This window comes from Pseudoliparis swirei, chromosome 11 (genome assembly GCF_029220125.1).
Source record: "Pseudoliparis swirei isolate HS2019 ecotype Mariana Trench chromosome 11, NWPU_hadal_v1, whole genome shotgun sequence".
Taxonomy (NCBI): Eukaryota; Metazoa; Chordata; class Actinopteri; order Perciformes; family Liparidae; genus Pseudoliparis; species Pseudoliparis swirei.
This window is the reverse complement of record NC_079398.1, coordinates 3,259,524-3,282,040: the sequence shown is the minus strand read 5'-3', so window position 1 is coordinate 3,282,040 and position 22,517 is coordinate 3,259,524. Positions and strand designations below refer to the sequence as shown.

Here is a 22,517-nt window from a genome sequence, read left to right as displayed (position 1 = left end):
CTTGGATAATTCCAAGCTTGATCTATGAACTGTATTTTCAAAATAGTGGAGGATTAAAAAAATATATAAAAATCAACAATCTCGTTACAATCGAAAAAGCACAAGGATTGTTAATAAATATATATATAAAAAAATAGAATATGCTCGGGAAAGTTGCAATATAGTGTTGTTGGTCTGTATTCATTTTGTACCAAAGCACACAAGGACAAACAACTCAAAGGATTAAAATATATCTATTTAATTTGTTTTACATTTACAATTTTTACAGCCAATAAAGCTCACACAGTTTTTGAAGATCCACCACCAACGGAGCACGACGAAGTCATCACTTGCTTGCAAACGCAACGATCTGCTCCTGCAGGGGACAAAGAGACATCCATTCAGAAACTGTGACCTGCGAGTGTGTGGCGCCGAAGACCTCGAGACGAGACCCGTTAACTCACAACACCCAATATGGAAAAAATGTCACGTTTAACTTTTGCGTCTCCATAGTGACCTGCTTTTACAACACAGTTGTGTTGGTCTGAATCACTTAGTAGGGAATAAAGTCATTTCACATGAATGGTCGTAATAAAAGGGGTGTGAAGCCAACACCGCCGTCCGCTGCCTTAGGGCCAGCTTTGCACCCCACCCACACACTTTTGGCAACAGTTAATTTGGGGCTAAACTTAGACGCCATAGTAGTAGGTTCAGAACTCCGAAAATTATAGACACCGCTAAAGTAAAGCTCCGTGTAATCAGAAAAGAGCGTGGAGGGTGGGGTCAGGGTGGAGGAGGAGCGTGGCTTTGATAGGCGCTTGATATGATCCGAGTGTTGTCCAGGTTCCGGAGCTTACCTTTAGCGCCGGGACCATGTTGGTGGCCTGCAGACCGAAGGTGCGCAGGAGAACCACAGGAGCGGCGTTGGTCGAGTAAAGACGCTTCATGAGGTCGATGGCGGCCATCATGGGCAGATTGTGCCGCTGGCGTTCAGTTTCATATTCCAACAGGTGCTGTATTGCTCCTGCGGGAAAACCAAAAATAATCGGCGGTTAACAAATGAGGACATGGTTTAAGTTGTGTACTTGTGTCATGTGTTTTCTGTATTAAGTGCTGGTGCTATTTTGAACATTCATAACATGCAACAGTGTAAAAAATAAACACAGGATACATTTTATGAAAATACATATTGTTCTTGGCAGAATCAACAGAAAAAAAAAAACATGAAATAAATGTCGGAAAAGCTGATGCTTTATATAATTTAGGTCAACAGCATGCGTTTGAGTTGGTGCTATGTGGAAAAGAGCTTAGGGGAAACCGCGGGGCTCGGTTGCAGTGCTCCTGTCTGTTTAGAGTTCTCACTGACCCAGGTCTTTCCCGTCAAAGGCGGCCCGGCTCAGGAGACGAGTGAGGCAAGCCACATCCCCAAAGCCCAGGTTCACTCCCTGACCCGCCAGAGGATGGACACGATGGGCTGCATCCCTGCCAAAAACACCCAAATACAAACAGTATTTCACAGAGCAAGACGGTCGTGTCACGTAAACCGTGAGTTGAGAAGACAATGAAAAGCTCAAAAGCAACGCTTGTATACTTTTTTTCAGAAAGTGTCAGTGTGCAAGCCATGAGGACCGTCTTACCCAATGAGGGCCACGCGGTGCCGGATGTATTCTGATGCATGACCGACGCCCAGAGGAAACATGACCCTGGACTTTGGGCCGATCCCTGCCACACTCGGGGGAAGCTGTCGAGGGGAACCCGCAGACGGCATGATGGCCGACAGGGCGCCGCGAAACAGAGAGCCGGCCTTCTGGATCAGCTCCGACTGGTTCGCATTACTCCACTGTTAGACAGGCGAGAAGACAGAGGAACAGTCACAATGACCAGAAGAAAATAAAGAAGCAAAGAAATTAGCTGACATAGGAGCAACCGAAAGTGCTGCTTTCCCCCTCCCTACCAACTGGTTTGGCAGGGCTTCGGCAGCTGGGCTGATTGAAAGAAGATGCCGGCCAGGCTATGCAGTTGAATTCGCTTTGTTTGAGAAACATTTCATGCAGTCATGGTCGACACTGCGAGACCACAGGTTTTAATTAGCACAGCAGGGCTGGAACCAAACGTGACTCAACCGTGGCAACCCCGTTCATCAGCAGGTCCAGTAAAAATAGTCAGCTTGGGAAAAAGGAGTTTCTCCAAACATTGAAAAAAACAAAGAAATGGATAGGTATGTCATTCCCTTTGTGAGATGTTAGTCACATTTACAATGACAACATTGTTTGTGTGAGTCACAAAACAAGCGCTCAACACTGAGGCGAGTCTGTGGAGAACTCCGGCCACATGCTGCACTCAAAACAGAAATGTTGCAACCTCGTCCCGACGGATGAAACCCGACTGACGACGACGTCAGCCCCTGAATGTCGAGAGCCGGACTTACGAAGGCAGAGTTGATGGCGTCGACAAAGCTCTCCTCATCCATGTCCAGCAGCTCCTCTGCCAGCCGATGGCTGGTTGACCACACCAGAGAGCTCTCGGTGTCCGACAGCTGCAGTGAACAGAGTTATTAGCGCATACATACGAGACTGATGGATACACTTTGAAAGAATAATATATTGCAGTAAATAATGCAGATATATTACCGGTAACATTGCGATGGGCCCCGATGGGAGAAACCTCTGCCATGCGACATTGTTCACTGTGGGCTGTCCAACACATACATCCGATTAAATGAAATATTAAACTGAAGTTTGGTGGCTTTGCATTGTATAGCATACATGTTCATTACACATACAAAGTTAGTCCAAAGCATTTTTCTGGGTGGGTGCATCACTCCATAATAAATCCAGAATGCAGTAACATCAAATAACACTTGCTTAAAGATCTTAAGTGTCCAAGTTGTAAATACAACATGCAAAGGAGCGCGTGTCGAAGGCGACGCTCACCTCTGAAAGGTGCAGCACAGCAACCACAGCAGATTGGTCATAATCCCACTTGACTGTTGGTATTCCCAATTCCTGCCGAACCATTGAGTTTGATCCATCTGCACCAATCTTAAAAACACAAACAGCTGATTTACAAAGGGCACCAGTAGAAAAACAAAAACAAGAGCAGCAGATGGAATAACTCGTTTGTGATGGAGTCCAACTGACCAACAGCTTGGTCTCAACACTCTGTCCGCTGGCCAACGTGACCTTGACCCATGGGATGGAGTCAGCTGCCAAGTGGGGCTTGGGCCACGTGTACTTCACCACCCTGGACCTGTACTTGACTCGCACGTTATCTGACAAACGACAACAACAACATATAAGTGGTGACTACAAAGGCGGCAGACAAAACAAACACGTAACATTCTTAAAACTAGAACGGGCACTCGGTAGAGCGCATACTTTCGCATATCACAAGATTGGGCATTGAATTATGAACATGTTGGCATTAGTTGCATGCCAATTGGATAGAAATTGACCGTGCTATGGTAAAAAAATTATTTTGACCTATCCATGACCTTGACCTTTGACCCGATTGATCCCAAAGTCTAATCAAATGGTCCCCGGATAATAACCAATCATCCGACCAAATTTCATGCGATTCAAGAATATGTTGACCTTTCCATGACCTTTGACCCGATCGATCCCAAAGTCTAATCAAATGGTCCCCGGATAATAACCAATCATCCCACCAAATTTCATGCGATTCGGTTTAAAACATTTTTTGTTATGCGAATAACACGCATACAAATAAATAAATGGCGATCAAAACATAACCTTCCGCATTTTCAATGCGAAGGTAATAAAATGGGAACTGGTGGGAGCAACAACAAAAGGGATAAATCTTGGTCCTGAGTACGAGTCGCACTGAACCCGTGCTCAGCTCCTGTTTTTCGTCAAAACGAGAGGATTTGTTCCCTTCAGCCAAACGCAGTGGAAGATCTATAAACCGCTTCATAAAACACACGCAGCTTTTCCTCCCTGGCACATTGTAACTGCAGAAGTTTACATTTGACACGCTTCGTAATGGCCTTTAGTGTTTATCGACAGGCCCACCACGCCACACATGTTGCCAGCTTGTTGGATGTTGCGCTAAAAAGGGCCTCTCGGCCTAAAATATCAGCAGCTGGACACCCTCGGCATGAAAGGATCCGGAGCTGCGCTGGTTTATGCAGACTTGGAGAGGGACCCATCCACAACCCGGCTACTGGTTCCCAAACACGGTCAAATACGGGTTTCCAGGGATTGCGAGAGCAGGGTTACATTGAAACCAGCTGGCGCGGAGCACACTTTTCATGTAATCCTTCTTGAGCGTAGCAACACCACGACTAAAATGAGAGAGCAGCTGAAAAAAAGGGGAGGCACATGAGGCCGTAACCACATGTTCGTTCGTTTGGTGCAAAACGTTGAAAACGGTTGATGAAGATGCCACTTTAACTGACAGTTAAAGCAGAGCCAAGTTTTATTTGCAAATGTCCCGAAAGTTGGTCTAATGTCAACGGCAATAAAGAACGGTTCACCGTCAGCGCTTTAGTGTCTCAAGGGGTGGCAAAGCTCGGGAGCTCATGGCAGCTTTAAATAAGTCCCTGGGCGACTTCACGTGTACACAGAGGTGCTGGCGCCCTGCAGCTCCCACAATGTGAGGTTTGGATTGAACTTGCAGGCAAAACAGAAGCAGCTCCAAGGGCTGAACGTGGCTTGAAACGCAGCCACCCGGAGAGGGTGCAAATAAACAAAAACCCGGGGACAGGACGGAATAAATGTGGGCTGGGCTTTCCATTGGGCAGATGGAGCATGAATCAAGAGGCCTCACAGAGCACCGGGGCGTAATGCGTGGGGCTTTATGTCATATTCATAATGTGCTTACCGGACAGGCCGTCCAGCTGCTTAGTGAGCGCGGCCACAACGATGTCGTTCTCCACGATGTACGCCATCTCGTCCTCATGGTCCTCCTTATCAAATGTGATCAGGACATCGGAGCAGGCGTCCCAAACCTAAATGAGAGACACGTTACGCCTGCGGTCTACAAGTAAATCCTTAAATGCAGCAATTACGCATCCCCTCTCCCTATATATAGCTGGGCAGAGTGGCGCTTCATCGAGTGAACACATCAAAGTTGTGAGCTGCCGTCGGAGGCTGGCGCAGCCGACATAAACCCGGAGCGACGAGGGTCACCGACACTCCCCCGGCGGACTGCAGCTTCACGAGCCTCTGAGGCGAGGACCTAAGCACATTTCGCGATGTGGATCTTTTGCAAACATTCTCTTGGCAACACAAATAACAAATGTCATGTTTGTGAACATAAAGAGTGAGTCAATATTTATCCGCAACAAACAGCGGCAGAACGAGATCTCGTTTTAGGTTACTGCAACTCCAACCCTGAATTACTATTCGAGTTAAACATGCGGGGGTGAAAAGTGTTTGTACAAGGTTAATCCTCTCCTGGGTTGTAACTATGGTGACAAAACCCATCATTCTGCAGTAATATGCTGCTGCGCTGCTTTTTTCCAACTTACCATAAAGTAGGGGGATATACCCTACAGAAAACCACTAATGGCAGTGGGTTTTCAACTTGTGATAAGTGGTTGGGAAGTAAGATTTACTGAGACCAGCCCAAAAAATGTTTTGGTTTTGTTTGCTGGGTAAAATGATGCCGTGTTGGAGTCGAATATGTTACTACATAGTTTAGGATTGAAATAATACACTTCTTCCTCGCAACTTTTTAGAGAAAAATCTGGGCAAAATGACGCCTCGATTTAAATCTAAAATCACGGAAGAGCATTTTACTGCATGGAAAGAATGTTATTTAAGAGTTGAACTACAGTACATTTGGCGAGATGTATAGGACTGAGATTCAATGGCAAACAAGCCAAATCAGTGGTAGCAGAGTCAAGATATATAATGGGAGAGGTACACTACCATAATCACTGTAAGGCACTGAATGATGACATCTTCGCCCCAGAGAGAAACCCTGTGGTTGAGTGCTTGGGACACAGCAACCACATCTTACAAGAGGGCCGGAGCCTGCACCCACAGCCGTAAAGCAGCTTCACTCTACAGCAAACAACCACTCTCCGATGCTTTCATCTTCTGCCTGTTGTTCACATGAATCTTCAGAATTATAAGCTGTGGGAAATAGTACCAATTTGAAAATGTCAAAATGATTTACTCTTCATAGAAAACATGGTTTTAATAAATAAAATGTGCATAAGAGCCATCCAGTATTTGAATATGCCAGGAGATGGCGTTTATTTATGTGTTAAACAGTATCTTCTTTGGCATACCTTGTGCCACATATCCATAAGCTACTGAAGTCACACCAAATCACATCAAAATAAAATGTAACTAGAACGGGCACTCGGTAGAGCGCATACCTTCACATATCACAAGATTGGGCATTGAATTATGAACATTTTGGCATTAGTTGCATGCCAATTGGATAGAAATTGACCGTGCTATGGTAAAGAGAAGATTTTGACCTTTTCATGACCTTGACCTTTGACCCGATCTATCCCAAAATCTAATCAAATGGTCCCCGGATAATAACCAATCATCCCACCAAATTTCATGCGATTCGGTTTAATACTTTTTTAATTATGCGAATAACACGCATACAAATAAATAAATGAATAAACTAGAATGGGCACTCGGTAGAGCGCATACCTTCGCATATCACAAGATTGGGCATTGAATTATGAACATGTTGGCATTAGTTGCATGCCAATTGGATAGAAATTGACCGTGCTATGGTAAAAAGAAGATTGTGACCTTTCCATGACCTTCACCTTTGACCCGATTGATCCCAAAATCTAATCAAATGGTCCCCGGATAATAACCAAACATCCCACCAAATTTCATGCGATTCAAGAAGATTTTGACCTTTTCATGACCTTGACCTTTGACTCGATCGATCCCAAAATCTAATCAAATGTACAGACTGAGTGTCACAGATTTTTCTCTCCCCACATTGTACGGTGCCGTCACTGTAATTAATGGATGACAGAAATACAAACAGTTTGCCTGTAAATTATACAAGTCTGGAGGACGTATGAATAAAACCCAAGCTGTGCAACAGGAGGATTTTGGGAGATGCTCCACACTGTAGGAGGCTTTAAATATTCGTGGTTATCTTAAATTATACTCTTTTGAACCTTTGACAGAGCAGTACGATGCCAGTTACTATATCCCTGTGTTAAGGATTTCAAAAATCAACTTAATGGAGCTGAAGATCAACATACCTGCATCCTTTTATAGGGCTTGCACCTCATCTTGGTGATGTGCTCCCATACTCCAATACCTGTGTGTGCACAAATATATTTCAAAACAGTTACAATATGAATGTAATACCACAATGCATGTCTGTGTAGACAAAATTATAGACCATGTATTGGGTAAATATTAACAAAAAGTCAGTGGAATGAAGAGTACAAAGAAATTGGTCCAACTAGTGTTTGTGATGGGTGAGTTAAAGGTTGAGTCAGCAATTTTGGACAAAGACTATTAATTTAGCTAAAAAACCCAAACCAATAACTCGTGATATTCTTTTCTGCACTCTGAGAGCAGACAGTCAGCAAGCAGTGAGATATTTGCTGAATTTGACAAAAAGTGTATTGGATTAGAATAGCTGACTCCACATTTAACGTCCATCTATTAAAAAAGAAAAGTCTTAAAAGTGGCAGTGGGCTGTTTAAAAAAAATCTAATTACCTTAAAACAAGAATTTAAATCACCATTTAAAGTTACTGTAAAAGATATGTTGTCAGGTTTTGTGGAGGAGTGGCAGTGTTCCATACGCTCGAGACAAGTTTGAGCGTTTTAGTTTTTGCACAGGTTCCAGTGGGAGGCGACAAGGTCACAGACCAAGCGCAATGTTTCAAATAAAATCCCACATTTCAGTGTCAACTTCTCTGATCACATAAAAATGAATAAAAACACAATAAAGACAGGGTGGATCCTTTTTTTGAGACATCTTAAATTGTTTTTGCTTTTGTGATAGGTAAACGCTTGAAAAGCGAATTCGCACTTGGAAATGAATCTGTATTTTTTTGGAAACAGTCATATTATGTGGCAGCACATACAGGCTGAAAGCTTAAAAAAAATAAAAGAATCGGACGGATTGGACATGCTCAGCCGTCTAATGGATTGAGAAGGCGGATTTAGGACATAGAACATGTTTCACAGGCGAGTCCATCATATCAAGCCTGGCTACATTTACAGGGAAGGACACATAAGGTGAGATACGATCCCTGCTCCGCCCTGGTGACCGGTCAGTGCCTGATCCCTTGTCTAACTCATGGGAGCCATGTATCAGTCCAGCAGCACGAGCTTCTCGCAGGAAGGGAGCTAATCTTGAATGTATTTTAACTCTAAATCTGTCCTTCTGTACACATGACATCTATTGTTCTGTCCATCCTGGAGAGGGATCCTCCTCTGTTCTCTCCTGAAGGGTTCTTCCATTTTCCCCCCGTGAAGGGTTGTTTGGGAGTTTTTCCTGATCCGATGTGAGGTTTTGGGACAGGGATGTCTATGTGTACAGATTGTAAAGCACTCTGAGACACATTTCTAATTTGTGAAATTGGGCTATACAAATAAACTGAATTAATCCCCTTTTGATATATTTCCTTTCCGTTTTGAACAATCCCTTTTAAATGTGCATAGCCTATCAACAAGAGCACACCACATACAGGCTACATTCGCCAGTGTTTACAATGTGTTGCATGTCAGGTTGCACACTGTACCACTCAGGAGGGTGGCGGAGCCTGGACTGATGGAGCTGACTCTGGTGCTGTAGGTGTCTGGGACCTTGTCCATCACGTTCTTGTTGCCCGCTTCCAGCAGTAGAATCTTCTTCCCAACCAAGTTGGGATCCATGCCTTTAAAAAAAAAAGTAAACAATCATGACACATATATAAGATTGAGTCCAATCAGTTTTGCTTCAGTAAAATAAGTGTAGAGATATTTCTGGTGTCATTCATATATATAGATATGGGTCTATAAAACAACAAATACAACAACAATATATAAAATACAATACGAGGACACCGGTCCAGTCATACAACGTGGCTACATATTGTTCCCTATGGCCACACATGCTAGACTTTATACTGTAGTAGCTTATATAGTAATAATCACTCGTGTCTATGGGTGTATCTAACAAGATGTAGCTAGGTTTTTCATTAGTATAACATTTAAACGTGTGGTTAATAATAAGTCATACGTCAACATGTAAAGGGCGACGGCGTCACTCACCGAGGGCGCATGCCATGGCAGACCCGACCATTCCTCCCCCGGATATAATGATATCATACACTTCATTCTGGCTGGAGTCGTCTCCATGTTCTGCACACACTAATCCTCTTCTGGGGACTTTTATAGCAGATACTCGCTGTTTTGCCACAAAGCTCCGGCCAAGTCCGTTCAAGGCCAGCGTCGTCGCCCTTGAGAGCTTGTGCATGTTTTCTGTCTTCACTCTTGTCTTCACGTGAGACGAGCCCCGGATTAAATAAGAACAACCCAGGACGGTTTGCAGGGTCTTGATTCTTTCGGTTGTCAATTAACGTCGCGATTCCCCCCGGTGAATGTGTCGGGATTACGGCAGCTGTGTCATTTGTTGTAATCCAGCCGCGTTGGTTTGTGTTGACAAACGCTCCCAGATGAAGTACTTCCGGGTTTGCGTCCAATCACAGAAGAGGACTCCGCAAGCAGCGCCATGCGGCGGAAACGGCGGAGCGAGAGTCGAGGTGAGTGTCCTCTGGACACTTTATTACAACACACCTTGTACAGGATAAGTTTGTGTTTAATATAATGTAATTATAATGTATTTTGTCAGCACGGAGCTTTAGAGAACGGAAGTTCCGTTTGGAAGACGACGACGAGAAACACTTCCTAAAACTCGTCTTAACTCGCAGGTTGGCTTCTCATTATTACTTCCATCGTTTAATTATTTGCTTTTAAATGAAAAAGGAAATCGAGAGGTTTGTATATGAGTATAAACGTTAGCGTTAAGTAAACTACACACATGATATGACCAACCTGCTGTTGGGAGGTCTGGTCACCATGGCAACCCGTCTACAGTCACGGCACCTGGTTGTTCGTCCAAACCAACAACACAAGACAACACAGATTAAGATGAAGCTCCAGCTGACACTAACCATCTGTATGGATTACTTATTTGATTTTCAATTTCCTTTCAATAAATAATTGATGATTTGGTACACAAAATGTAATAACATATTCAAAATGTCCTTCACAGTTTCCCAGAGCCCACAGTGACATATTTAAACCCCCATTCAATATGTATTGAAGTAATATATTTTAAATATATTCAAATGTTATATTAAATAGCTGGAATCATGGATTTTATTTGAGCACAAGATGAATCAATTATCAAAATTCTTGGAAATTTATTTTCTGTCCATCATTTTTGCTATAACTGGTTTAGCTGTTCAATTTAAGAAAATGTACTGAGAAGACATAATTCGATAATGTGAACTTATGCAAGTCATATTTATATGTGTAGGTGTGTGTGTGTGTGTTCGTGTTTGTATGTGTTCACATTGAAAGTATTGACATGTTATTTTCCCACCCCCTGCTTATTTTCGATCATGGATCATACTCAATGACATTTAATTATTACGTGTAAACAACTTTTTGTTTACAGGAATAGACAACTTCACTCAGCTTTAGTTTCTGTCACAAGTCAGAGGAATATGCCAAAGCTGGACGCCCTGCTAGCAGAACACCTCAGGTCAGAGTTGATGCTGCAGCAGCAGCTGAAGGCCCTGAGTGAGGCCCTCAGGCAGCAGCTGCAGGAGGCAGACACACGGCAGAAAGAGGAGCTGGACAGGAGGATTCATCAGAACTCTCTCCTGTCAACAGAGTCCGCTGATCAAAATACACTGAAACAGGCCAAGTAGGTTTCTGCGTATGTCTTTTATGTTTTGTCATAATTATAACATCAATTTCCTGAAATATCTTTCTGTTTTTTAAGACATGTAGGAATGAGGAGATCCATCTCGACATCTGCCCTGACCTCAGGCAAAAATACCTTGCAGCATCCCCGACAGCCAGAGAGCCCCGACTTATCTTCTCCAGCCTGGGTATCTTCAAAGTGGAAGGATAGTTCAGACAGAGCTCCCATGCTCACTCCTGCCAGGCCTCGACAATGTGAGCGGCTCGCTTTATCGAAGACAACTCAGCTGAGGAAAGAGGAGGAGGCTGAGGCCGAGTGTCAGAGGAAGTTCTGCGCTCACCCAGTGCCCAGCCACGTCATCCAGCCCCTCTATCAGAAGATGATGGAGCTGAAGGAGAAGGACAGGAACCAGGCGCATGAGCAGAGGAGGGACTTCTTGCTCTCCATTCAGAAGCCTTTCAGTTTCCAGGAGAGGGAAAAGGAGAAAAAGGAGAAGCTGATAATGTTAAACCAAGTCTCGCACAAAAACAAGGCTGCTACTGTGAGGAAGCCTCTTCAAAAAGTGGTCGAAGGCGTGTCAGATTCTGAGCTGAAAGGTGGGTTTCCTCTTCTGGTGGGGTGATGCTGGCAAGTGTTTGGTTTGATATCTGGAATTGATGTGAAAATATGAAACGATCAGACTCTTTGTAACATAACGTTGTCATTTTACAGACTTCCATCTGAGAAGAGTATATAGGCCAATGGTTCCCACATTTATTTGGCTTGTGACCTTTTATTTATGACTTGTGACCCCGATCACAAGTTGCACACGTCAGTGAGATGTGAGCCGTTCAACCAGAGTGATGTTTCCCTCTCGGATCGTTCCACCGTTAAAGTTTTTACATGACAGAATAGTGTCCAAAAATATGCCTCTTCAAATGTATTTATTTTAGGAAGCTAAATTAAGTGAGCAGTCAGTTAATTAGTGATATGTGGAGTGTATGCATGTGTGAACATGGCATGTGCAAGAAAACAAAGATAAAGAAACTGACGTAGAGAGGAAAGAGCCTCAGACCGCACCCAGGTGTGTATGTTCCATAGTGACAGTCAGCCATCATTTAAAATTGATGGAAAGCCCTGCACCTGATTAATTACCTTCGCATTTTAAAATGCGGACGGTTATGTTTTGATCGCCGTGTATTTATTTGTATACGTGCGTCCGTGTGTGTGTGTTATTCGCATAATTCAAAAAGTATTAAAACGAATCGCATGAAATTTGGTGGGATGATTGGTTATTATCCGGGGACCATTTGATTCGATTTTGGGATCGATCGGGTCAAAGGTCGAGGTCAAGGTCATGAAAAGGTCAAAATCTTTTTTTTACCATAGCGCGATCAATTTTTACCCAATTGGCATGCAACTAATGCTCAAATGTTCATAATTCAATGCCCAATCTTGTGATATGCGAAGGTATGCGCTCTACCGAGTGCCCGTTCTAGTTTAGACTAATTTAATTTTGGCCTCTTGGTGGCCTGTACACCAACAAAAGCAGTGCGTTGTTCTGAAAGTGTAATAAAATGCATTGTATTGAAAATAATCACAATACACACTTCATTTGTATCGTGTCCTTTTGGTTGCACGCGTGCAGTACGTCTGATACACTTTATGCAGTGACATCACCTTCTTGTCATGTTTTCCAGTCCAGGAGCTTTGCAGTCGAGTCCGCACTCAGACGTCAGAGCGACAGACGCGTCCTACTCTCTCCGGCAGCCCCAAACTTCGCACCGCTGAGCGCACCAGGAAAGAAAAGCTGGACGAGAAGCCCAGCTTCCAGCCGAAGATCATCCATCGGGTTCCCGATTTCAGCCGTCTGCACAGAGCCCTGCAGACCGAGGCGCTGAGGAAATCACAGAGTAAAGATGTGATGAGATGTCAGCCCTTCAATCTGAGGACATCAGCTCTCCCTGCAAGGCGCAGGAGGATGAGCCCTGAAAACCCACAGGTGAAAACTTTTCTTTACCACAAACTAAAAGTTATGTACACATAATTTTAAATACTTTTAAGTTGCTATCATGCGAAGTTTGGTTTTAGTTCAATCTAATGCTTTAATAGTTTTTTTCCTGTCTTGCATTACTCCCGTGCCTAACCATGGTAGGAATTAATACACTTAATTCATTTTACATCAATAAAATGTAAAAATAAGTCAGAGTCAGTGACTCTACATTACATTTAAAGAGATCCGAGACTCGACAGCACCGGGCCCAGATGGCTGGCTTGACGTTTTACTTTTACATTACTATGTTTGAGTCATGGCTTGGGAGACATCCACCCACCACTTTGTCAAGTCAATAAATACCCTTCTCTTTTCTTAAGGCTGATAGGAAACCACTGGCTTTCCTTAAAGCCTTGAATGTTCTAAACGACACACAGCGTTGATTACCTCAGACCGTGCTTGTTTAAAAAGTTCTAGATCACGATGGTTGCACCACACATAGAATAACTGGTGTAATGATGCTATTTACCCTGCAGTTTTTGCCATCTGTGAAACACTATCATGTATTCCTGTTTCCTCAACACTTTGAGGTTTACTCAAAATCTGACGAAGAACTTTGACCTGATCACTTTTGACTTTATTTTTAGAATCATTTACTTGGGAGAAGTTCTTTTGTGGCTTATGTGTTGTTTTTCAGGCCGTTCATACCAGTCTCCTAATTTGTGGAATTGTAAAGCTATTTAAAATGTATACAATGGGCCTTCTTTAGAGAGGGAATCGTCTTCTCCCTTCAACAGTTGTATTTCGAACTTTCAAACCTCATCTTTTATCAATTTCAACTTACGCCCCATTTCGACAGTGCTGGATATTTTCTTTATTTCAAGCAGGCATATAGACATTTAATTTCAAAAGACCATCTCTGTACATGTTCATAACACATTTATTGGGTGGATGATTCACTCAAGGGCATTACAGAGTCGCAATAATTATAACTAGTCATTAAATCCGCATAACAGTAATTCACTCTAATCCAAAGTGAATAAACTTGTTGATCATAGTGAAGTCTTCCTTTTATATATTTTTTCAAAATTATATTTTATGAACAATGCCAAACATTTCTTGGAAAATTAATCTAATTTCATCCCATATAAAGAAATTGTAAGCGTTGTTGCTAAAGGTGTGGCATGTAAAGAAGATACTGGAGATAAGTAGTCACATTATTTGTAGATTAAAGTATCAGATAGGTAATTGTACAAAATGCTTCATCGTTTTTCTGGAAAACAAAACCAAAACCAGATCTATGATTAATCTCGTTGACATTAGCATTGTGTCGTCTTTAAGCCATCGGTATCTCTTTAGTTCATCTCTGTCATTTTCTTTCTGTGAATTTTGAAGTGCCTTGTATTGAACTGTATTGGAACCCGCAGGCAATGTTGGTCTTCTGTAGTTCTCCTGTAGTACTTTTATTTTTCTCTACATATATATTTTCGTTTTGCTTTGATCACAGTGAATACATAATTGTTCATGCTTTTATAAACTAAAATGAAACTGAAAATGCGGAAGGTTATGTTTTGATCGCCATGTATTTATTTATTTGTATGCGTGTTACTCGCCTAACTCAAAAAGTATTAAACCGAATCGCATGAAATTTGGTGGGATGATTGGTTATTATCCGGGGACCATTTGATTAGATTTTGGGATCGATCGGGTCAAAGGTCAAGATCAAGGTCATGAAAAGGTCAAAATGTTCTTTTTACCACTCAATTTTTATCCAATTGGCATGCAACTAATGTCAAAATGTTCATAATTCAATGCCCAATCTTGTGATATGCGAAGGTATGCGCTCTACTGAGTGCCCATTCTAGTTGTTCATGCTTTTATAAACTAGTTCTGCGACTCTAAATCATGCCGTGTCATCGGACAGAACACCTCGTATCTCCATCGCATCCTCACTGCACGGATTTAGCAAATCTACATAAAGGCCTCCATAACAGAATGTGAACTATTTTTCATTTACAGGTTCCAAAAGCAAACGACCTCAGCAGAAGCAAGTCCCTCGGGGCCTTAACGTCACTGTCGGCGAACACGCTCCCCACATTCATCACGGATGCGACGAGGAAGCGCTGCACGGCCATCAGGTGACTCCGATGCTTTCGGCGTGACTTCAGAACAATAGACGGTGGATATTTGTTCTCCCCAGTAAATAGTTGAATCCTCTGACGCGCCACATGTGTGCACCTTCTCAGAAAGTCAATGGAGATGAGGGATAGCAAGAATCAAGAGAGTGCCGACTGGCTCAGGAAGTACCGTACGAGATCCCAGGCCATGAAGAAGACAGTCGCGCTGCACGCCAGGTTGCTCGACCCGCACAGCAGCTTGAAAGACGTGTTCGACGACAAACTACAGCATCATCGGTGAGTCCTCATTGTCCCAATATTGCAACTTCTGCAACTCGCATCACAACGACCACCAAGTCCTTCCGCGGCAGCTCAAACGATAATTTTCTCCTACGTGAAGGGAGGCTGACCAAGAAAAGACGAGAGCGTACACGAGGGAGTTACGGGATATGAAGGCACGAGTCGGGGAGCGCCCTTTTTTGTTCGAACAGGTGAAGCAGGTGAGTGACATCGTAAGCGGAGAAGATTACATCACACTGGAAAGGACATTCCCCCGACCCCCCTCCCTGCATCATTTTGACTTTTTCTTAATGGCAGAAAACGGCAAAGGCTCAAGCAGAGCAGACATTCAGGAACAAGCTGAAGAAAGCCGGCTTAAAGGAGCAGTTTGTGGAGGAAAATGGAGAAGCGGTTGAAGGAACATCCTCATCATTCAGCTCTAATGAGGATACAGACGAGAACCACAGGACTGACAATCACATTTGCAGCAGGTATGGAGAGTGAGATTTCTTTGTGCAAGTTTTGTTCATCCACTTTGTAATACCAGTGGGTCCGGTACAATTATGAAGAGCTCTGGTGCTGTAGAGCCAAGGACTTCTTGTGGTTTGGTCATCCTACATTACATAATTTTCTGAGCTTGCCCTAAGAAAGATAAATGCTGTAGCCAAGTAAAAGTTCAAGTTAATTACAATATAAACATTTTCTAACCCCAACATGTCTGATTTAGAGAAGAAAATGGAGACGACGGGGAGAAAATTGAAGATGTGGAAGAGAAGAGCATGAAGTCCAAAGGGGAAGAAATGCCATGATCAAAAAGGTTCAGGCGGTAGAGTTTTTTTATGGCCTGTCCGCGAGAAAACAACACGGCCTTCCAAAGGATTCATGTCCCGGTTTACTTTCCCACCAAGCAAACTACAAATTATGAAATGACAAACAATCTGGACTTGACAATCGTTTCAAACTATGAGTACTGAAGTAAGTAATTCATGTTTTCTATGATTTTAATACATATATATATTTATATTTGTGCACTTTTGCTCAGGAGAATGAACACATTCATTTCGAGGATGATAAACACTTGGCTACCAGGATGAACAGTAAAAAAACTATTTGAGAACTCCAGTTTTACCTCGTCGAAATCAAAAAATCTTCAGATAGACATCAAAAGCGAAAGATTACTCCACTTCTACCGTGACAAGTGTAATCTGTATTTTCTTTTTCTTTAACTCGGTTTTAAAAAATGGGATAAATGTATGTACATTTATGGGTCAGGTCCCGTGAGGGCACAGAGCTTCTGACATGGCCTTTCTCAGATGGATGGGGTAAAGTTTCCTGTAATTTTTATAGCCGCACTGCCACCTAAACAAACATCCCGCACTGTGTAAAATGCACAGAGAGCAGCGCAGCGGTTCCAAGCACATAGACCCACATCAAATACACTTGAGCTGGAAGCTTGCGCTTCGACTTAAACTGACTTCCAGGAATCCTACAAATCCTCTTTTACAAACGGACCACATGGGCATGTCTGAATATGTTGAAATGCAGTCACGGAGGCCGGTGCACGCCGTATGGATACTTTTTGTCGGCTTTTTGTTAGCGCATTGAAGACAACGCTTCAGTTCAGAAACACAACATCATGAAAAATTTAGTGGTTTTTTCCCGACGGGACGATTGAAGGCGTCGTTTGAAATTGAGTTGAAAAGAGTCCAATATGTTTCATAAACATACAGTAGGCCGACAATGTGCTGCTGCCAGCCAGCCGCTCAGGTAATGACAGAGAAAATGTGCCTGCAACAGCATTCCCTGTGGCAAAATAAGTATATGATTAATTTAGCATGATTACAAAAAGAAATTGAAGTCGAAACGCAACACGTTGCCACACACTTCAAGAGCTCTCAAACATCGCATGATCAAGCTTCAAGGGCTCCATCTTGGCAGGTTGTCATGGGAACAGTTCATCCCTCCGCTCTGTGCCCTGTCGTCCCTCAGGAGGATGCTGCGCACCTCTGATTTCCCCAGTGCACGGCTGAAAACCGGGCAAATCTCTCCCGACCTTTTAAAGAAGCCGCAGTGCTGCGAGAGGCAACCGACACATCTTGGATCAACGAGAGGATGGGCACCTCGCCGCCGAATGTTCTGATCACGCTTGTTTGAGGAGACGCGGCTGAACACGGCCTCAAATGGACTTCCCTGTCACAATGTCAGACAATTCCTAGCCTTGCGTTTCCCTTACGCCCCCTGACTTTACTCTCTTGACATTTCATGTCCGGCCACTCCCTCCTGCAGCCCCCCTTCACCTCACCTGCCCCGCCCAGCTGCACACCTGTTACCGCTGCTCCATCAGCGCAGTAGTTTATATACAGGCCCACTGGCCCCAGCAGATTAGCTGCATACTTCCTCTTCAGCAGTCCAGCCATCGCCCCTGTCTGAGTACCGACTCCTCTCACCTGATCCTCTTTTGGATACGTTTGCCTGGCTGACTTATTTAGACCTTTCCCTGTTTTTGACCTCTGTTTAGATCAGCAATCGGACTGCGTGACATACTTCTGTGTTCTGGCATGCCGTTCATCTTTAATTCCCGTACGTCTAAAATCTCTTGATTTTAAAGTAAAAGCGCAAAGGCCAAGTATTTTGTCATGTGCGCACGTATATTCTCCGTCTGTGTTCGGTCCTCGGTTCACCTGCAGGAGGAGCTGTGGCTCGCCGCAGCCTCTCTGGAGCAGAAGAGAGAGATCCCTCTTTTTCTCCTTCAGTGGCATGACAAATATCCCCAGTGCTGGAGAGAGAGAGAGAGAGAGAGAGAGCATATCAAGAGGCACAGGAGAAGGGGAGAGAGAGACAGCAGCCAGTGTGACAGATAAGAGCGTGGCACAACTTGTCTTCCCGACTGCACCGTGGGGCTGGGGAAAGAAAGAGCAAATGCACCAGAGTGACAGGCAAGGCTGCTGCCTGCACACACACACACACACAGACACACACACACACACACACACACACACACACACACAGACCCCTCAGCCCGGCTGCACCAGAAGAAGTTCAGAGAGAAGACTGACCTTAAGAAGGTACAGTATGTTTGTGCGTCTCTATCCCCCTCTCACTTACAAATCTACTCACTTGATGCTCCACTTTGTCTTCCAGGTGGGTTGGCGGACGCTTCGTCTGTGGATTAACTTGAATATTACGGCTTGCCTTAAACTGAGCCCTCTTGACGAAAAATTTCCCCTTGGGGATTAATAAAGTATATATCTATCTATCTATCTTGTCCTGTAGAGGAGTTGTGTGTTTCCGCTCTAGAAGAACTTGCCGCGTGTTTCCACCTGCGGGAGGATGGAGAAGCTGTCGGGGAAAGACAAGGAGCTGATACGAGGCAGCTGGGAGAGCCTGGGCAAGAACAAGATTCCTCATGGCGTCATCATGTTTTCCAGGTAATGTATCACATAAATCAGCATGATTTGAAATGGAATGCGACATTAGTGACATGTAAGAGAAGACGATGTTGTTTTTCTGTGCAGTCAACCTTTCATCAACCATCATTCAAAATCTTTAACACTTAAACCGAATGTAATAGTATATTGTTGTTTTTTGTGTTGAGAATATTTGTGCTCACAGTTTTGAAGTCTAGGGTCTTGAGATGCATCTAAAATGTCAATTTCTTGTGTGAATTTTAGAGACACCCAGATTGTAATACTGCAAATATCTATATATATATATATATATTGCAATACTTTCATCAGTGAGACACAGGCTCAGGCTCTGTTGTGTAACCCCCTTTGGTGATAGATAGTGACATAACAGACATTTATTTAAATCCGTGACTTCAAGATTGACACTTTTTAAACTGTGTTGTCACGAATAAGTGCATGTGAATATGTAACACAGGTGTGGAGAGAGAATGGAGCTGCACACTTTCACCATGCAGGGACAGGAAGCTTGACTTGTTGCTTGGCGACAGACTGTAATAATCCACAATTTACTTTGAGACAGCTGCCGCGAAATAGACGAGCAAGAGAGATTTCTTGAGATGCGTGATTTATAGATTGATTTGGTGTAAATGCTTGGCAACCCATGCTGTGTGTGTATACACCTATAGAATAGTGTGGTGTGTGTGTGTGTGTGTGTGTGTGCTAGACTGTTTGAGCTGGACCCCACACTCCTCACTCTCTTCCACTACACTACAAACTGTGGCTCCACACAAGACTGCCTCTCCAACCCCGAGTTCCTGGAGCATGTCACCAAGGTGAGCTCCGTTCACCCCGGTCACCGCCGCCCGTCTGCAGGGCGCTCTTGTGAACCGCTGAGAACGCTCTGTGTCTGTGTATTTGCACGCGTCTGCGCACGCCACGCCAGGTGATGCTTGTGATCGATGCAGCGGTCGGCCATCTGGACGACCTTCACTCCTTGGAGGACTTCCTGCTCAACCTTGGGAGGAAGCATCAGGCGGCGGGGGTCGACACGCAGTCGTTTGCCGTAGGACCGACATTTCATAAGCGCAACTCTCAAAAAGTACATTCGCGAGTGAATGAGCGGAGGGGGAAAAACAAGTTGTTGTTCTTGTGTGTTTGTGTTTGGGACGACTCAAGGTGGTGGGGGAGTCCCTTCTCTACATGCTGCAGTGCAGTCTGGGCCAGGCCTACACGGCCCCGCTGCGTCAAGCCTGGCTCAACATGTACAGCATCGTGGTCGCAGCGATGAGCCGAGGATGGGCCGAGAGCGGAGAGGACGAGGCCGACTGAGGCGGGAGCCGCCGAGCAGTCGCCGTCAAATCACTCCACATGGTTGCCATGGAATAAGGTTGTGTAACTTGCAGCATCGTGGCTTCGGCCGCTGTACATTTACTCTTTGGGTGAGGTCGCACAGCAATTGTGGTTACACCGTACAATTGGATCGACCCATCGCAGAGTTTTCTTTCTTTGCCGTACGGCCGAGCCAGCTTGCTTCGGTTCTTCTCAGTCTGGGTCTGTAATCTGAGCGCCTCGCACTGAGAAAAAAAGCAACTGTTGAGTCTCTTTGTATATAATGGCTATGGTATATCTACTCGAATAACACTGGCTGTAGTGGTCTTTGATGTATCTTAAAAGAGTTGCACAATTGTGAAACACGAGATATTATATTTAGGCATCGCAAACTACTCAAACTGTGGCCAGCGTGGCAGCTCTCTCTCCAACTGGAACACAGGGATTCACGACATGTCGAACGCTTTGGGACGAGGCAGCGTGATTATACGGAGGAAAGTCACCTTCGTCAAACTCGCACTGTGTTTTCTACTGATGCTACACTTCATTACACCGACGTTTGTTCTCTAACATTTAAACTATTGCCGATGAAACACTTTCAATAGATACTGACAAGAACTGTTCCACTCTCTGATCGGTCTCTTCAGCGATCTACGACTGTTACGGCGTCCGCGCGCGCCTCACTCAACGCGGTGTGTGACGCTCCCCTCGGTGGAGGCTGTGATGATTTCAATCGGCTTCAGCTGACTGTTAAACTCTAACTACTAGACTGTTAACTCGTCACTTCAGAGTGAAGGGCATCTTTGAGGAATGAGAACTTTGTTCCCGTGCTTTCCGTTTCTAGTCACCGTTGGTGTAAAGTAGTTTTCTCGTACTGTCGCCGCTTATCTTAGTCGTGCTTATTAACTGTGTTTCTGTGGCTACAAACGAAGCATTACCTCATCTTTAGAGGTGAAGGTGAGTCGCTCGTGTTTTTACGACACGTGGAAGTGGGGCTGGAGTGCATATTTATTTGTGGGATTATGACACAAAGGCAAGCTGAACTGATGATGATCTTTTTTCAGAACAAATAATACATATACTGTGTGCTGTCACTGTCCAATATGTGTGTTGTTGTTGTTGTTGTTATTGCTGACATAACACTGTATGTATCATCCTCAGCTGCTGTTGACATCCATGCACATAATGCCAAGTAACTTAGCAACAGTGCGCCAAGTATTATATAATAACGCCATACAACTGTACATCCAAGCTGCTGATATGTGGTTATTATCGCTTTAGTCTGAGTTTACATGTACAAAGTTTATTTTTATATTCTGAAATGTATGTGTTGTTAAAGAGCATCGTTTTGTTTTTTCAAAGTATATCCTCCAGATGTAATAATACCTTGTGTGGATTTCATTTATTCAAAATAATACATCAACTTCTAAATGTACAGTCCTGACAGAATGATAGAAGTTGAGTTTTTCTGTTGGACTGTTTAATCCCTGCATCGTCTGTTTCGTCTTTCCAGTACTTTCCAGCCCACAGGTGTAATGTTGATGAACTGTGCATGTGGAGTATTTCTCGTGATTCTTTTCTTCGTATCGGTACACAGCCCTCTGCAGGTTGTTCTTCACATCTCTGTTTTCAATTACCTGGCATTCGGTCTTTCTAGCAGGCGTGACTGATGACTGGAATATTATCCTGTTAACATCCAGCTCTGTGCATATTGGGTGTGTCACTGTCTACCTCATCGTGATCAGCTGCTATCGAACAGCGATGACTTCACCTCGTTATCCTTCAACCAAAAACGCACAGTATTATTATAGTTGATGCAAGCACGCACTCTTTGTAAACTGGATTCCATCCTGAACAAATAAAACTTGTGTGCTTATTTGAGACGAAATAAAGTGATCTTTTTGTGGATATTTTACTGTTAAACGAGCTCAGTGTGTTTTCCTCTCGGATTGTTTGTTAAAGAACACAGCAGTCGGCGTTTGAAATCAATCATACGTTGCCTGATTTCCTTCCCACTGACGGCTCATCTCCTCGTGTTACATAAGAGCCGAGCTCCGAATGGCTCATCGCCCTTGGCTACGGAGCCCACTTACTCATGCAACTGCACAATGTCGCATCAAGATTGTTTACAGAATTTATAATAACGGTCTTTGCTTTTTTTTCCTTCCAAATCCTTATTACCTTATTGCACGTGTTCCTGTGTGAATATAAATACGAGCACGTCCTGCACGTGAAGCCGTAGCACCGAGAGGAGGATGCTCGTCGTCATGAGTTATCTGAATACACAATTAGCTTGTATCATTGTAAAAGTCACATCCATGAGCTGGCTGTCTGTCCTGCTGTGGCAGCAGCGGCTGACATGGCCTTAATCTGTCTCTGCACTGCAAACAGCATCCCTGCTCTCTCTGTCCAACTGGGAGTCTGCTGTGTTTATGACGGCTCCATCTCTTGCTCGAGCCCAGAGAACCACGCTGAGTCGTCTAGTCACTGGGCTTTACGGCGACTGCCCTGACCTCAGGTCACCAACCAAAGGTTACGCTGTGTTTCT

At 43.9% G+C, this 22,517-nt stretch overlaps 3 protein-coding genes across 6 annotated transcripts; 2 read left to right on the top strand and 1 right to left on the bottom strand.

Moving 5' to 3' along the window:
* Positions 1 to 222: 222 nt before the first annotated feature.
* Positions 223 to 9,599, bottom strand: coq6 (coenzyme Q6 monooxygenase). Its single transcript, XM_056426311.1, has 12 exons — positions 9,203 to 9,599; positions 8,692 to 8,826; positions 7,193 to 7,251; positions 4,822 to 4,948; positions 3,120 to 3,250; positions 2,913 to 3,020; positions 2,610 to 2,672; positions 2,408 to 2,515; positions 1,617 to 1,819; positions 1,346 to 1,461; positions 837 to 1,003; positions 223 to 355 (listed from the first exon to the last, which is right to left on the bottom strand). The coding sequence occupies exons 1-12, from the start codon at positions 9,405 to 9,407 to the stop codon at positions 326 to 328; spliced, it is 1,452 nt and encodes a 483-aa protein (XP_056282286.1). The 5' UTR covers positions 9,408 to 9,599; the 3' UTR covers positions 223 to 325.
* fam161b (FAM161 centrosomal protein B) lies at positions 9,600 to 17,376 on the top strand. Of its 3 annotated transcripts, XR_008833167.1 has the most exons (11): positions 9,600 to 9,693; positions 9,783 to 9,861; positions 10,614 to 10,865; positions 10,944 to 11,461; positions 12,545 to 12,846; positions 14,857 to 14,975; positions 15,084 to 15,251; positions 15,355 to 15,454; positions 15,552 to 15,724; positions 15,961 to 16,208; positions 17,223 to 17,311. XR_008833167.1 is itself a non-coding variant. In XM_056426308.1 (10 exons), the coding sequence occupies exons 1-10, from the start codon at positions 9,663 to 9,665 to the stop codon at positions 17,371 to 17,373; spliced, it is 1,893 nt and encodes a 630-aa protein (XP_056282283.1). In that variant the 5' UTR covers positions 9,600 to 9,662; the 3' UTR covers positions 17,374 to 17,376. The 3 variants fall into 3 exon arrangements, 2 of the variants coding, with proteins under 2 accessions (XP_056282283.1, XP_056282284.1); XM_056426308.1 differs by lacking the exon at positions 15,961 to 16,208 and having other exon boundaries at positions 17,223 to 17,376; XM_056426309.1 differs by having other exon boundaries at positions 15,961 to 17,315.
* ngb (neuroglobin) lies at positions 17,377 to 21,892 on the top strand. 2 transcript variants are annotated; one of them, XM_056426313.1, is made up of 4 exons: positions 17,377 to 18,661; positions 19,365 to 19,473; positions 19,584 to 19,703; positions 19,817 to 21,892. In XM_056426313.1, exons 1-4 carry the CDS (start codon positions 18,564 to 18,566, stop codon positions 19,967 to 19,969), a joined length of 480 nt encoding a protein of 159 aa, XP_056282288.1. In that variant the 5' UTR covers positions 17,377 to 18,563; the 3' UTR covers positions 19,970 to 21,892. The 2 variants fall into 2 exon arrangements, with proteins under 2 accessions (XP_056282288.1, XP_056282287.1); XM_056426312.1 differs by having other exon boundaries at positions 18,564 to 18,661; positions 19,584 to 21,892.
* The last annotated feature ends 625 nt before the right edge of the window (positions 21,893 to 22,517 follow it).